Source organism: Dermochelys coriacea, chromosome 1 (assembly GCF_009764565.3).
Source record: "Dermochelys coriacea isolate rDerCor1 chromosome 1, rDerCor1.pri.v4, whole genome shotgun sequence".
NCBI classification, from domain to species: Eukaryota; Metazoa; Chordata; order Testudines; family Dermochelyidae; genus Dermochelys; species Dermochelys coriacea.
In genome coordinates this window covers 211,309,813-211,324,066 of record NC_050068.2, presented here as the reverse complement: position 1 = coordinate 211,324,066, position 14,254 = coordinate 211,309,813, and the positions used below count along the sequence as shown (strand labels likewise).

The following is a 14,254-nucleotide window of genomic DNA, read 5'->3' as shown; positions in this document are numbered from 1 at the left end:
ACAGGCACCTGGGACAATCTGGTAGAGACGTCTAAACCTCCAGCCAATGCAAGCGCAAGAGTCACTTGGGGCGGAGTCGCTTGGTGTTTGACAGCAATAACTGTCAAATGAGGGAAAGCCAATGAGCCCCGGAAGCCTAACGACCCCGCCAATAGAAGATGACAAAGTGCCAGGAAACAGCCAATCAGATTGGGAAAAAAATTAAATTCCAGCGCGTAGGAAACAGAGAGGTCTTTATGAAGGATGTTGCGCTAAGGATGTGGCTGTCCCCCTCGTGGGAGGTTAAGAGGTGGGATTACGGAGTGATTGGCACCGAGATGGGCTAATGAGCGCACGTCATAGGAAGCCTGGTGTATATTGGGGGCGGGAGTGCTCCACCTTCGCCAGGAGGGAGGGCGGGCGGGCGAGCGAGCGAGCGAGCTAGCTAGCTAGCTAGCTAGCTAGCTTCCTTCGTAATGGGGGCGCGGCTAGGGCGGGAGATTTGAATCGCGGCGGAGGTTGGGCCCGAGGTGAGGCTAGGCGGGCGCTTCCCGCGCGCTGAGGCCGGAGAGCCGTGGGGGAGCCTCCGGCGGAGTGTCAGCCTTTCCCGGGCTGTGTGCAGGCTCCCGCGGCGCTAGCGCGGCGGGGGCTGACGGGCGCCGCTGCCCGGGGTCCCTGCCGCAGAGTGGTGGAGGGAGATGCGCGAAGCCAGCCCTGCCTAGCTCCTGAGCCGGCGGAGGACCGCCTCCAGCTCCCCGGCTTAGCAGCGGAGGGGTCGGTGGATCGCTGCCGCGGGCGGTGCTTGCGGTTAACTCCGCAGCATTTCCAGTTTCCTCAGGGGCTCCCAGCTGAAGGCGGACACTGGCGTGGAGGACTCGCCGCTCCTGTTGCCAGCAGCCATGGGGGCTGCTGAGAGCTTCCCAGCTACACCCACTTCGAAACCCTTCCTCAACAAGCACCTGGCACACGTCAGCGACCCCCGCTCCCCCACACCTGGGATCCTGAGGACCCCCATTGAGGTAAGAGGCGAGCACAGGTTCATCCTGCCAGTGCCAGCCCTAGTCAGACTGAAAACAGGACTGTCCAGTCTGGTGTCCTTCCCCAGTCCTTCCCCCCCCCCCTTGCCCCTGCCAATCAGACCCTCTCACTCGGTATGTCTCACCCAGACCAGTGGGCACGTCTAGTCCTCTGCTTCTCATCTGAGAAGGATCTGAACAGCACAGTTCTGCTTTGTCTTTGCCCACTGTGGATCTGTCTCCCTGCTCTGGTCACAGTGCCTGAGCTATGTCCATTTGTGCCTGACTCCATCTCTTTGTCAGGTGGAGAGCTCCCCTCAGAGAAGCCCCTTGGCTGAGCCCAAGGAAGCAGTGATGACAGCTGAACAGAGCCAGAGTTGGGACCCTCGATCGCCAACCCTCGGTATCTCACGCACCCCTATGAAGGCTGTGATGGCTGGTAAGTATATGTTTTCTTTTGGAATATGCCTTGTCGTATGGGCAGATCAGGGTTTGGGGCAGAATCATTGTCTTCAGTCCATTTCTTGGGGGCTCTGGGCCTTTCCCTTATGGAGGCCGCTTCCCAGATCCATCAGGATTGGGGATGGTTCCTGAGCTCCTTTCCCTAGTTCAGTGTACCCTGTTCACACACTGCCTCCTAATAACCACAGTTGCCTCAGTTTTTGTGCCCTTCAGATATTTAGAGATTCTTGTTTTATCGTCTTTTTATTTTTGGCTCTCTTGAGCTGGGTGAACTTAGCTATTGAAGTCTCCCACCAGAATTTCACCACTCTGGCTCCCTGAGCATTTCTTAATTCTTCTCTGAGCACGCTTCAGTTTGTCACTACCTTTCTGAGATTGAAGGGTCCAGAGCTGAGTACACTAACTCAGGTGGGGTCTTATCCTCACCTTCTCCCCAGACACCATAAATTGTCTGGTGAAGCAGCTCAGTGAGGCCTTTGGGGCCGAGACCATGGAGCAGGAGTCGCTGCTGGAGGAGCCGTTAGACCAGGGACCAAATCCTGGAGCTGCCTGTGCTCCAGGGGAGGAGACAAATGGAAAGAATCCTCGGGAGGAAGGCTCTGCCAGGGATGCGTCTCAGGAAAAGATCTCAATGCGGGGTGAAGAGAAGCAGCCACCTTCCAACACTTGTGCTCAGCCTGTAATGAGACCAGCTCACTTCACTGACCCATCCCGCACCTCAGGTAAGTGTATGGGTTTGGGGCCTCCCCTGGTGTGGGGATTGTACGTTATGGGGAACTGACCGGGGCCTCTGTTGTGGTCACCCAATGGAGGATATCATTAAGGAGGTGAGAGAGGCCAGGATGTGGAGAGGGTGTCAGTGTGGGGTGAGAGGGGGGTCTAGAACAAGTGAGAGGGATCTCCCTCAAAGGTCATAATGGGGAGTAGTGTGTTTGTATGTATCCTCAGGAAAAGTGAGTTAATCCTAGAAAGCAGCAGCAGCATTGGCTCCCTCTTGCAGGCTGTGAGGGGCACAGGGAATATGTGGGCAAGGAAATGAGTTTAAGGTTCAGCTGGAATTGTGCAGTCTTGCAGAGGTGTAAGAGTGGAAAACCCCAGGGTCCTAGTCTAGTTCTGAAAGGGGAGAAAATGTGGACAGACAGATGGGTTCAAGACCCAACTCCCCCACCTACACCAGCCACCTCCCCAGAGCCATTCTGGTTTGCTTCCCCATAACAGTTTTGTGCATCTCGCCCTGCCCTACGGACACAGGTTGCTTTCTTCATCACCCTACCCCTGCTTCCTTCCACCCCTTTATATTCCAAATGAAGCACATCCACTATCTCCTTTCCCCGCCACCAGCCCCATGCTGTTAAATCTCTGCCTGCCCCCTCTCTGTTACGTTTTAATTGGCTGTTAAGTCATCAGGACCAGATTGTATTCATCCAAGAGTTCTGAGGGAACTTAAATGTGAAATTGCAGAACTACTAACTGTGGCTTATAACCTATCATTTAAATCAGCTTTTGTTCCAAATGACTTGAGGATAGCTGTAATGCCAATTTTTTAAAAGGGCTCCAGAGTGATCCTGGTAATTATAGGGGAGTAAGCCTGGCTTCAGTGCTGGGTAAACTGGCTGAAACTAGAGTGACTCCTCACTTAACGTTGTCCCAGTTAACGTAGTTACGTTGTTGATCAATTAGAGAACATGCTTGTTTAAAGTTGCAAAATGCTCTCTTATAACGTTGTTTGACAGCCGCCTGCTTTGTCCACTGCTTGCAGAAAAAGCAGCCTGTTGGAGCTAGCTGGTGGGGGCTTGGAACCAAGGTGGACCAGCAGCCCCCATCAGCTCCCCTAAGTTCCCTATGCAGCCACCGCCCAGCAGGCTATCAATTAACGGCAGTTCAGCTGTCCCTCCCCACACTGCCATGTGCTGCTCCTGACTTCTGCCTTGGAGCTTCTCCTGGGAGCCTCCTGCTTGCTGTGTTGGGGAAAGGGGGGCTAATGTCAATGTGTCCCCCTCCCTCCTGCCCCCGCATGCTTACGCACAGGGTTCAGGATGGAGGGAGCTTGCTGGCAGCAGCTGCTGTCTCAACTTGCTGATCTACTTAAAAAGGCAATGTACTTAGAGTGGGGTGAGCGCACTTAAAGGGGCAATGCGCATCTCTCTCTCATGCACAGGAGCCAGCAAACAGAGCTGTAAACGGGGGAGTTTGTAGGGAAGACTAAGAGAGCCAGGCAGAGGAACAGACAGGCTAATGAAGGGAGTGTGTGGTGGTCTGGCAGTGTTTTGGTGCTCATTGGGGGTTTGTTTTGCTGTGGGGGGTGGTGGTTTTGGTTTGTGTTTCCCAGACTAACAGGACTTGTGTGAGAAGGCTGACAGATACAGAGGCAGCAGTGGTAGTGACCCAAGCAGTGGAAGACACAATGAGGATGACTGGTTGTGGAAGCTGTGGCATGTACATGATTCTGGAGGGGGTACCTGAAGAGTTTCATCTGCATGAATTGCCACCTGATAGAGCTGATGGAAGAAAAGATCCGAGGATTGGAGATGCAAGTGGAAACTCTGGTCAAGTTTAGAAGGGGGTTTGAGCAGATGATGGAGCAAAGACATGAGAGGCTGAAGGGAAAAGCTCACACTTGCAGATGGAAGGAGGACCAAAGAACTCTGAGGGGAGACTGCTGGGTGAGGAAAATGGACAGTGGAAACATGTGACTAAGAGCACCAGGCAGAGGAAAAGACGGGCTACTGAAGGAGAAATAGAGCTTGGGAACAGGTTTGCGGAGTTGGAAAACAAAGAAGGGGCACAGCAGATGGTCACTGAAGGTAAAAGGGCAAGGAAGAAGAGAAGAGCAGCTAGTCCTATGGGAAGAGTCAATAGAGATAACAACACCAAAAATGAGCCCTAGGAGGATACGGGATGGGTTGCAGAGGATTGCAAGGGACAATAGGTATCGAGAGGACTTTCAGCCAGAGGGAACAGGGGTAGACCGCAGAATCGCACCATCACCAGGAAAAGGCAGGTCTACGTGATTTGGGAACTCCTTATTGAGAAGAATAGACAGGACTGTAACCAGAGCTGATCCAAAAAACAGAAGGATGTGCTGTCTGCCAGGTGCTAAGATACGGGATGTGGGCCTGAGGCGGAAGAGGATCCTAATGGTAAAGAATCCACTGATTGCCCTTCATGTGGGAACAAATGATATTGCTAGGTTCTCACTGAAACATACCAAGGGAGACTGTGCCAGACTGGGGAAGACACTTAAGGAAATCAAGCTCAGGTGACATTCAGTGGGATTCTGCCTGTTCCTAGAGAAGGGCAACAAAGGTGTGACAAGATTATGATGATCAACAGATGGCTCAGGCAGTGGTGCTATAAGGAGGGCTTTGGGATGTATGACCACTGGGAAGCATTCATGGACAGAGGACTGTTCTCTTGGGATGGACTTCACCTGAGTAGGGAGAGAAATAGACTTCTAGGATGGAGGCTGGCACAACTGATTAAGAGAGCTTTAAACTTGGAATCTGGGGGAGATGGTTGGGAGAGGTCCAGGTAATCTTCATGCCGGATTTTAACGTTGAGAGGGAAGAAAATGAAATAAAGGATACAGCCATGGGTAGGAGAACGGACATGAGGAGGAAGGGTAGTGTAGATATCCATGTAATAGGTGATACTGGCGGTAGAATGTCTGTGCTTAATAGGGTAAAGAATGTGAGAGAAGCCAAACAGTAAAAATTAAGATGTTTGTACACTAATGCGAGGAGCCTAGATAACAAAATGGAGGAACTAGAGCTATTGGTGCAGGAAGTGAAACCAGATATTATAGGGATAAACAGAAACATGGTGGAATAGTAGTCATGACTGGAGTACAGGTATTGAAGGGTATGTGCTGTTTAGGAAAGACAGAAATGAAGGCAAAGGTGGTAGAGTAGCACTGTATATCAATGATGAGGTAGACTGCAAAGAAATAAGTGATGGAATGGATAAGACAGAGTCTGTCTGGGCAAAAATCACAGTGGGGAAGAAAGCTACTAGAGCTTCCCCTGGGATAGTGCTTGGGGTGTGCTATAGACTGCCAATTTGGATATGGATAGAGACCTCTTTAATGTTTTTAATGAAGTAAATACTAATGGGAATTGTGTGATCATGGAGACTTTAACTTCCCAGATATAGACTGGAGGACAAGTGCTAGTAACAATAATAGGGCTCAGATTTTCCTGGGTGTGATAGCTGATGGACTCCTTCACCAAGTTGTTGCTGAACCAACAAGAGGGGATGCCATTTTAGATTTGGTTTTGGTGAGTAGTGAGGACCTCATAGAAGAAATGGTTGTAGGGGACAATCTTGGCTCAAGTGATCATGAGCTAATTCAGTTCAAACTAAATGGAAGGATAAACAAAAATAAATCTGACTAGGGTTTTTGATTTCAAAAGGGCTAATGTTAAAAAATTAAGGTAATTATTTAGGGAAGTGGATTGGACTGAATAATTTGTGGATCTAAAGGTAGAGGAGGCCTGGAATTACTTCAAGTCAAAGTTGCAGAAACTATCCGAAGCCTGCATCCCAAAAAGGGGAAAAAACTCATAGGCAGGAGTTGTAGACCAAGCTGGATGAGCAAGCATCTCAGAGAGACTATTAAGAAAAAGCAGAAAGCCTACAAGGAGTGGAAGATGGGAGGGATCAGCAAGGAAAGCTACCTTATTGAGGTCAGAACATGTAGGGATAAAGTGAGAAGGACCTTGCAAAGGGAATTAAAACCAATAGTAAAAGGTTCTATAGCCATATAAATAAGAAGAAAACAAAGAAAGAAGTGGGACCGCTAAACACTGAGGATGGAGTGGAGGTTAAGGATAATTTAGGCATGGTCCAATATCTAAACAAATACTTTGCCCCAGTCTTTAATGAGGAGCTTAGAGATAATGGTAGGATGACAATGGGAATGAGATATGGAGGTAGATATTACCTCATCCGAGGTAGAAGCCAAACTTGAACAGCTTAATGGGACTAAATCAGGGGGCCCAGATAATCTTCATCCAAGAATATTAAAGGAACTGGCACATGAAATTGCAAGCCCATTAGCAAGAATTTTTAATGAATCTGTAAACTCGGGGGTTGTAACGTATGACTGGAGAATTGTTAACATAGTTCCTATTTTTAAGAAGGGAAAAACAAGTGATCCGGATAACTACAGGTCTATTAATTTGACATCTGTAGTATGCAAGATCTTGGAAAAATTTTTGAAGGAGAAAGTAGTTAAGGACATTGAGATCAGTGGTTGGAACAAAATACAACATGGTTTTACAAAAGGTAGATCGTGCCAAACCAACCTGATCTCCTTCTTTGAGAAGATAACAGATTTTTTTAACAAAGGAAACACAGTGGATTTACTTCAATTTCAGTAAGGCATTTGATACAGTTCCACATGGGGAATTATTAGCTAAATTGGAAAAGATGGGGATCAATATGAAAATTGAAAGGTGGATAAGGAACTGGTTAAAGGGTCATACTGAAAGGTGAACTGCCAGGCTGGAAGGAGGTTACTAGTAGAGTTCCTCAGGGATTAGTTTTGGGACCAATCTTATTTAATCTTTTTATTGCTGACCTTGGCACAAAAAGTGGGAATGTGCTAATAAAGTTTGCAGATGACACGAAGCTGGGAGATATTGCCAATACAGAGCGGGACCAGGATATCATACAGGAAGATCTGGATGACCTTGTAAACTGGAGTAATAGGATGAAATTTAATAGTGAAAAGTGCAAGGTCATGCATTTAGGGATTAATAACAAGAATTTTTGTGTTAAACTGGGGACACATCACTTGGAAGTAACAAAGGAGGAGAAGGACCTCAGAGAATTGGTTGATCACAGGATGACTATAAGCCGCCAATGTGATATGGCTGTGAAAAAAGCTAATGTGGTCTTGGGATGCATCAGGCGAGGTATTTCCAGTAGAGATAAGGAGGTGTTAGTACCATTATACAAGGCACTGATGAGACCTCATCTGGAATAGTATGTGCAGTTCTAGGGTCCCATGTCTAAGAAGGATAAATTCAAACTGGAACAGGTACAGAGAAGGACTACTAGGATGATCCGAGGCATGGAATACCTGTCTTATGAAAAAGAAGCCCTTAAGGAATTCCACCATGATTTCAACAATTTCCATCCCACCATCAACCTCAGCCTAGACCAATCACACAAACGGTCCTTTTTCTTGACACTACTGTGCTAATAAGCAATGGTCACATAAACACCACCCTATACCGGAAACCTACTGACTGCTATACTTACCTACATGCCTCCAGCTTTCATCCAGACCACAGCACAAGATCCATTGTCTACAGCCAAGCTCTAAGATACAACCGCATTTGCTCCAATCCCTCAGACAGAGACAAACACCTACAAGATCTCTATCAAGCATTCTTACAACTACAATACCCACCTGCTGAAGTGAAAAAACAGATTGACAGAGCCAGAAGAGTACCCAGAAGTCACCTACTACAGGACAGGCCCAACAAAGAAAATTAACAGAACACCACTAGCCGTCACCTTCAGCCCCCAACCAAAACCTCTCCAGCGCATCATCAAAGATCTACAACCTATCCTGAAAAATGATCCCTCACTCTCACGGATCTTGGGAGACAGGCCAGTCCTTGCTTACAGACAGCCCCCCCCCAACCTGAAGCAAATACTCTTCAGCAAGCACACAATAAAAACATTAACCCAGGAACCTATCCTTGCAACAAAGCCTGATGCCAACTCTGTCCACATATTTATTCAAGTGACATCATAGGACCTAATCACATTAGCCATGCATCAGGGGCTCATGTACCTGCACATCTACCAATGTGATATATGCCATCATGTGCCAGTAATGACCCTCTGCCATGTACATTGGCCAAACCGGACAGTCTCTACGCAAAAGAATAAATGGACACAAATCTGACCTCAGGAATCATAACATTCAAAAACCGGTAGGAGAACACTTCAACCTCTCTGGTCGCTCAGTAACAAACTTAAAGGTGGCAATTTTGCAACAGAAAAGCTTCAAAAACAGACTCCAAAGAGAAACTGCTGAGCTTGAATTAATATGCAATCTAGATTCCATTAACTTGGGTTTGAATAGAGACTGGGAGTGGCTGGGTCATTACACATTTTGAATCTATTTCCCCATGTTAAGTATCCTCATACCTTCTTTCAGAGTAGCAGCGTGTTAGTCTGTATCCGTAAAAAGAAAAGGAGGACTTGTGGCACCTTAGAGACTAACAAATTTATTAGAGCATAAGCTTTCGTGAGCTACAGCTCACTTCATTGGATGCATCTGATGAAGTGAGCTGTAGCTCACGAAAGCTTATGCTCTAATAAATTTGTTAGTCTCTAAGGTGCCACAAGTACTTCATACCTTCTTGTCATCTGTCTAAATGGGCCATCTTGATTATCACTACAAAAGTTTTTTTTTTCTCCTGCTGTTAATAGCTCATCTTAATTAGCCTCTTACAGTTACTTCCACCTTTTCATGTTCTCTGTAGGTATATCTCTTACTATATATTCCATTCTATGTATCCAATGAAATGGGCTGTAGCCCACGAAAGCTTATGCTCAGATAAATTTGTTATTCTCTAAGGTGCCACAAGTACTCCTGTTCTTTTTGCGGATACAGACTAACGCGGCTGCTACTCTGAAACCTGTTCTATGGAAGGAGACTCAAAGAGCTTGGCTTGTTTAGCCTAACCAAAAGAAGGCTGAGGGGAGATATGATTGCTCTCTCTAAATATATCGGAGGGATAAATACCAGGGAGGGAGAGGAATTATTTAAGCTCAGTACCAATGTGGACAAGAACAAATGGATATAAACTGGCCATCAGAAAGTTTAGACTTGAAATTAGATGAAGGTTTCTACCCATCAGAGGAGTGAAGTTCTAGAATAGCCTTCCAAGGAGGAGGCAAAAGACTTATCTGGCTTCAGGACTAAGCTTGATAAGTTTATGGAGGGGATGGTGTAATGGCATAAATTAATTGCCAAAATTAGGCTTTGACTATTAGTGGTAAATATGTCCAATTTCCTGTGATGGGACACTAGATAGGTGGGATCTGAGTTACTACAGAGAATTCTTTCTTGGGTGTCTGGCTGGTGAGTCTTGCCCACATGCTCAGGTTTAGCTGATTGCCATATTTGGGGTTGGGAAGGAATTTTCCTCCAGGGCAGATTGGCAGAGGCCCTGGGGGTTTTTCACCTTCCTCGGCAGCGTGGGGCATGGGTCACTTGCTGGAGGATTCTTTGCACCTTGAAGTCTTTAAATTACAAGTTGAGGACTTCAGTAGCTCAGACATAGTTCAGGGGTTTGTTACAGGGGTGAGTGGGTGAGATTTTGTCACCTGCGGTGTGCAGGAGGTCAGACTAGACTATCATAATGGTCCCTTCTGAGCTTTAAAGTCTATGAATCTGAGTCTGTCATACGGTGTGTGTCTCTGTCTGCCATGCTGTCTCCTATCCCTCCATTTGTGCTGCCTTATAGAGTGTGAGGCTACAGTAACAACAATGTGTTAACCATTGAGGGCTCAGCCGAGTGCTAGTTCATCATTTAGCAGTAAGGCATTCCCTGGGAAATATCTTGCCCTCTTCCACCCTCTGACTCCACCACCTCAACCAAGCTTCATAATCATCATTGCTGTGTATAGTATTAAATTGTTTAAAACTCTGTGTGTGTGTGTGTGTGTGTGTGTGTGTGTGTGTATACACACACATATATACATACACACACGTGTATGTATGTATATATGTATGTGTGATATATATAGTCTCTTATCTGGTGGGGGGGGGGAATTCCCTGGACCCTAACCCCCCCCAACCATTTACATTAATTCTTATGGGGAAATTGGATTCACTTAACATCGCATTTTTCAGAAACATAACTACAATGTTAAGTGAGGAGTTACTGGATAGTAAAGAATAAAATTGTCAGACACATAGATGAACATAATTTGTTGGGGAGGAGTCAACATGGTTTTTGTGAGGCATGATTTCCCTTTACTAATCTACTAGAATTCTTTCAGGGGGTCAACAAGCATGTGGACAAGGGAATCCAGTGGATATAATGTACTTGAAGTTTCAGAAAGCCTTTGACAAGGTCCCTCACAAAAGGCTCTTAAGCAAAGTAAGATGTCATGGAAGAAGAGGGAAGGTCCTCTCATGGATTAGTCACTGGTTAAAAGATAGGAAACAAAGGGTAGAAATGGTCAGCTCTCAAAATGGAGAGAGGTAAATAGTGGTGTCCCCCAAGAGTCTGTACTGGGCCCAGTCCTATTCAATATATTCATAAATGATTTGGAAAAAGGGGTAAATGGTGAGGTGGCAAAATTTGCAGAACTACTCAAGATACTAGACTTCAGTCCAAAGCAGACTGTGAAGTGCTACAAAGGGAATTCACAAAACTGGGTGACTGGGCAACAAAATGGCAGATGAAATTTAATATTGATAAATGCAAAATAATGCACATTGGAAAACATAATCCCAACTATACATATAAAATGATATGGTCTAAATTAGCTGTTACCAATCAAGAAAGAGATCTTAGAGTCATTGTGGATAGTTCTCTGAAAATATCCACTCAATGTGCAGCGGCAGTCAAAAAGGCTAACAAAGTTGGGAAACATTAAGAAAGGGATAGATAAGAAGACAGAAAATATCATATTGCCTCTATATAAATCCATGGTACACCCACATCTCAAATACTTCATGCAGATGTGGTTGCCACATCTCAAAAAAGAGATATTGGAATTGGAAAAGGCTCAAAAGAGGGCAACAAAAATGATTAGGGGTATGGAACGGCTGCCATATGAGGAGGGATTAATAAGATTGGGACTTTTCAGCTTGGAAAAGAGACTAAAGGAGGATATAATAGAGGTCTATAAGATCTTGACTGATGTGGAGAAAGTAAATAAGGAAGTGTTTATTTACTCATAACACAAGAATTATGGGGTCACCAAATGAAATTAATAGTCAGCAGGTTTAAAACAAACAAAAGGAAGTATTTTTTTCACACAACACACAGTTAACCTGTGGAACTCTTTGCCAGAGGATGTTGTGAAGGCCAAGACTATAACAGGGTTAAAAACAGAACTAGATAAATTCCTGGAGGTTAGGTCCATCAATGGCTACTAGTGAGGATGGACAAGGATGGTGTCCCTAGCCTCTGTTTGCCAGAAGCTGGGAATGGGCAACAGAGGATGGATTACTCAATGATTGCCTGTTCTGCTCAGTTCCTCTGGGGTATCTGGCATTGGCCACTGTTGGAAGATAGAATATTGAGCTAGATGGCCTTTGGTCTGACCCAGTATGGCTGTTCTTATGTCAGAGAGAAGGAGAAAGATGCATGATAAAAAGCATTGCTTGTTTTAAGTGAAGCGCATTTAATTGGTAAGGTTGACCAACTGCTATTGGGTTGAGAGGCACAGTTTGTGGCAGTTTGCTCAAGGGAATGTCTACGGGTGAGAGGTGAAGGGGCTGTAATATGGGAGTGCAGTTTGGAGAGGATGTTTCCCCTATGTGAGACATGACCTTTGTCCTTGCTTATGAGCAGGGGGAGAAGCTCTAGCAGGTGGCAATGACAGGGCAGAGGGACCCCATAGCCCTCAGGAGGGGAGAGTAACAAAGGATGTGGGAGATGGCAGTGAGATTAGGGAGCCATTGGACCAATTTACCTCTGTGTGGGGTGGATTTGAGCCTTTAAAACAGGATTGAGCTCTTTTTAAATAAGATGCTCTAGTTTACTCACAAGGCATTGGGTGGTGCAGAAGTCACTAGCTGAAATTCTCTGGCCTGTGCTATGCAGGAGGTCAGACTAGATTATTATAAAATGCAGAAGGGACTATAAAATTGCTGAACCTCTAACTGAATTGCAGCTGCTATTGATTGCGTTTTTCTCTCTCTCCAGGGAGCAAACCCACAAGACGCAAGGCCAGCAACAAAGTCTTGGCAGCCTCTGGTGGTACTAGGCGCTCTCCCCTCAGCATCCTACAGGACGACAATTCCCCAAGTACTCTCACTCCTCGCCAGGTGACCCTTAGTGGGAGTCTTGTGGGATGAGGCATTAGGACCCCATTAGGGGCAGAGTGGGGATGGAGCTCCTTCAGGTTCTAAACACCCTATGAGCTCAGTTCAGAATTGTTTCACCCCAGGCCTGGCCCATTCCCCAGAACTCCTGGATGCTAATTTCCCAAATGATGGGGCTCCAGTCCCTTTGGAGAGATGACTCGGGCTCACAGACCCCTCAGTGCTGAGGGTTGGTTTCTAAGTTCCTTTTCCCTTTTCGGTCTTGTCCTCTTAACCTCCCACTAAATAACCTGCCATGCCTCCACTCTCTTTCCCCCTCCCCCCCCAGGTTGGAGCCTCCTCAGACCTTGCAGATGGTCCTTACACCTCTCACCATATCATGGCTTTGCTATGCTGGGTATGCCTTCCTCTGAAAATCTCCCCAGACCCTGGCAAGGAGATGTTTACTAGCTCCTGTGGGATGTATCAAGGCGTAGGTGCAGCCAGAGGGATTTTAAAATGTTTGTTTACATCATGGCCTCTGCATATTTCTGAGCTCTGCCTACCTTGAAAGGACTCAGGGGCCCAGAGCTGGGTGCAGTATCCCATGTAGGATTTCACCAGAGCCCCAGAGAGGAACTAACTTGCCTTTGCACTTGGTAATTTTCTCTCCTCTCCAGGGTAAGAGGCACCCATCGCTGTCAGAGAACCTGAGGGAGTGGAAGGAGGTGGCAGCAGATCCAGGGTGCAGCCTCAAATCAGGGGGCCATGCCTGGAATGACTTGAACAAAGAGAACCAACATTGTCACTTGGTGGAGAATTAAAGGGTTTGTGGGGTCACCTTTCCCTTGGACTCCTGACAATAACCCTTTCTTCTATCTATGCTTCTGGAATGGAGCCTTCTAAGGACAAAGGATCCTGCCCTTTTGGGTAGGGACACCCTGGGCCTGTAGTTTCTTCTCACCCAACCTTTATACGGGGAGAGGATGAACAGTAGTTCCTTTTCTCTCCCCTAATTTTATGCATCTCTCTTTTCATGCACCGGTTTCTGTGCTATGTGGCTGTTGGTCTCTGAAACCTCACTTGCACTGCCTCAATGTATAAGCCCATGCATGTGGTAAATAAACACATTTTAAAGACCATCTGGCTGCACCAGTGTCTTGCTGCATCCTACCAGGCCTAGCAGTCACCTCCTTGCCCAGTTCCTGTCCAGTTGCTGAATCTTGGGCCCAAAACAATTAGGTTCTTATGGGAGGAATCCCCCACCAACCTTGAAGGGAAGCAGAAACTGATCTCCAGCATGCAATGGCATATGCCATTTGAGCCAGGGTCTGTGATGTGCTAAGAGTGGTAGTCACTAGTGGGAGCTGCACCTACTTTGAAGTGAGAAGAAATATTGCATATGGGGAGCTGTAGTCAAAGGTTAAGAGGTATTCTGGGGCTGGGGGGGATGAGAATATGGCATGCTGGTAGTTGTACCCCTCCACTCCTGAGCATTGCATGCTGGGTGTTGTCTCTTTGGCATGGTAGTTTCTGTTGTAAGTGTGGTCATAACTCTTTGTTGCGGCCTCTGGCATCTCATGCGGTTAGGCCCTTTCTTAGCTACACTAAACTGGGACCCCAGGAAGGTGTCTGATGGCTCGCTGCTGTCTCAGAATTTCCTGAGCTTGATGGAGGGTCCTTCCCACATCCTCAGCTCCCTGAGAGTCTTTCAGTGGCCGACTGTAACAAATCTCAATCTCCTGCTCCCAACTTGACCCCTTGTGTACTCCAGAGGGAACAGCCAAGC

The 14,254-nt window shown here is 46.7% G+C and overlaps 1 protein-coding gene across 4 annotated transcripts; it reads left to right on the top strand.

Moving 5' to 3' along the window:
- Positions 1-119: 119 nt before the first annotated feature.
- On the top strand, positions 120-13,607 carry CDCA3 (cell division cycle associated 3). Of its 4 annotated transcripts, none has more exons than XM_038396770.2 (6): positions 120-289; positions 809-998; positions 1,299-1,434; positions 1,895-2,179; positions 12,368-12,489; positions 13,146-13,607. In XM_038396770.2, the coding sequence occupies exons 1-6, from the start codon at positions 159-161 to the stop codon at positions 13,287-13,289; spliced, it is 1,008 nt and encodes a 335-aa protein (XP_038252698.1). In that variant the 5' UTR covers positions 120-158; the 3' UTR covers positions 13,290-13,607. The 4 variants fall into 4 exon arrangements, with proteins under 4 accessions (XP_038252698.1, XP_043357279.1, XP_038252709.1 ...); XM_043501344.1 differs by having other exon boundaries at positions 267-289; positions 819-998; XM_038396781.2 differs by lacking the exon at positions 120-289 and adding an exon at positions 397-509.
- The last annotated feature ends 647 nt before the right edge of the window (positions 13,608-14,254 follow it).

What these genes read in the sequence shown, in the direction of transcription:
- CDCA3 (XM_038396770.2), top strand. Translation starts at nt 159, where the DNA reads ATGACAAAGTGCCAGGAAACAGCCAATCAGATTGGGAAAAAAATTAAA. An exon ending in TCCTGAGGACCCCCATTGAG is followed by an intron (nt 999 to 1,298) that starts GTAAGAGGCGAG and finishes TCTCTTTGTCAG; the next exon opens with GTGGAGAGCTCCCCTCAGAG. An exon ending in TGACCCATCCCGCACCTCAG is followed by an intron (nt 2,180 to 12,367) that starts GTAAGTGTATGG and finishes CTCTCTCTCCAG; the next exon opens with GGAGCAAACCCACAAGACGC.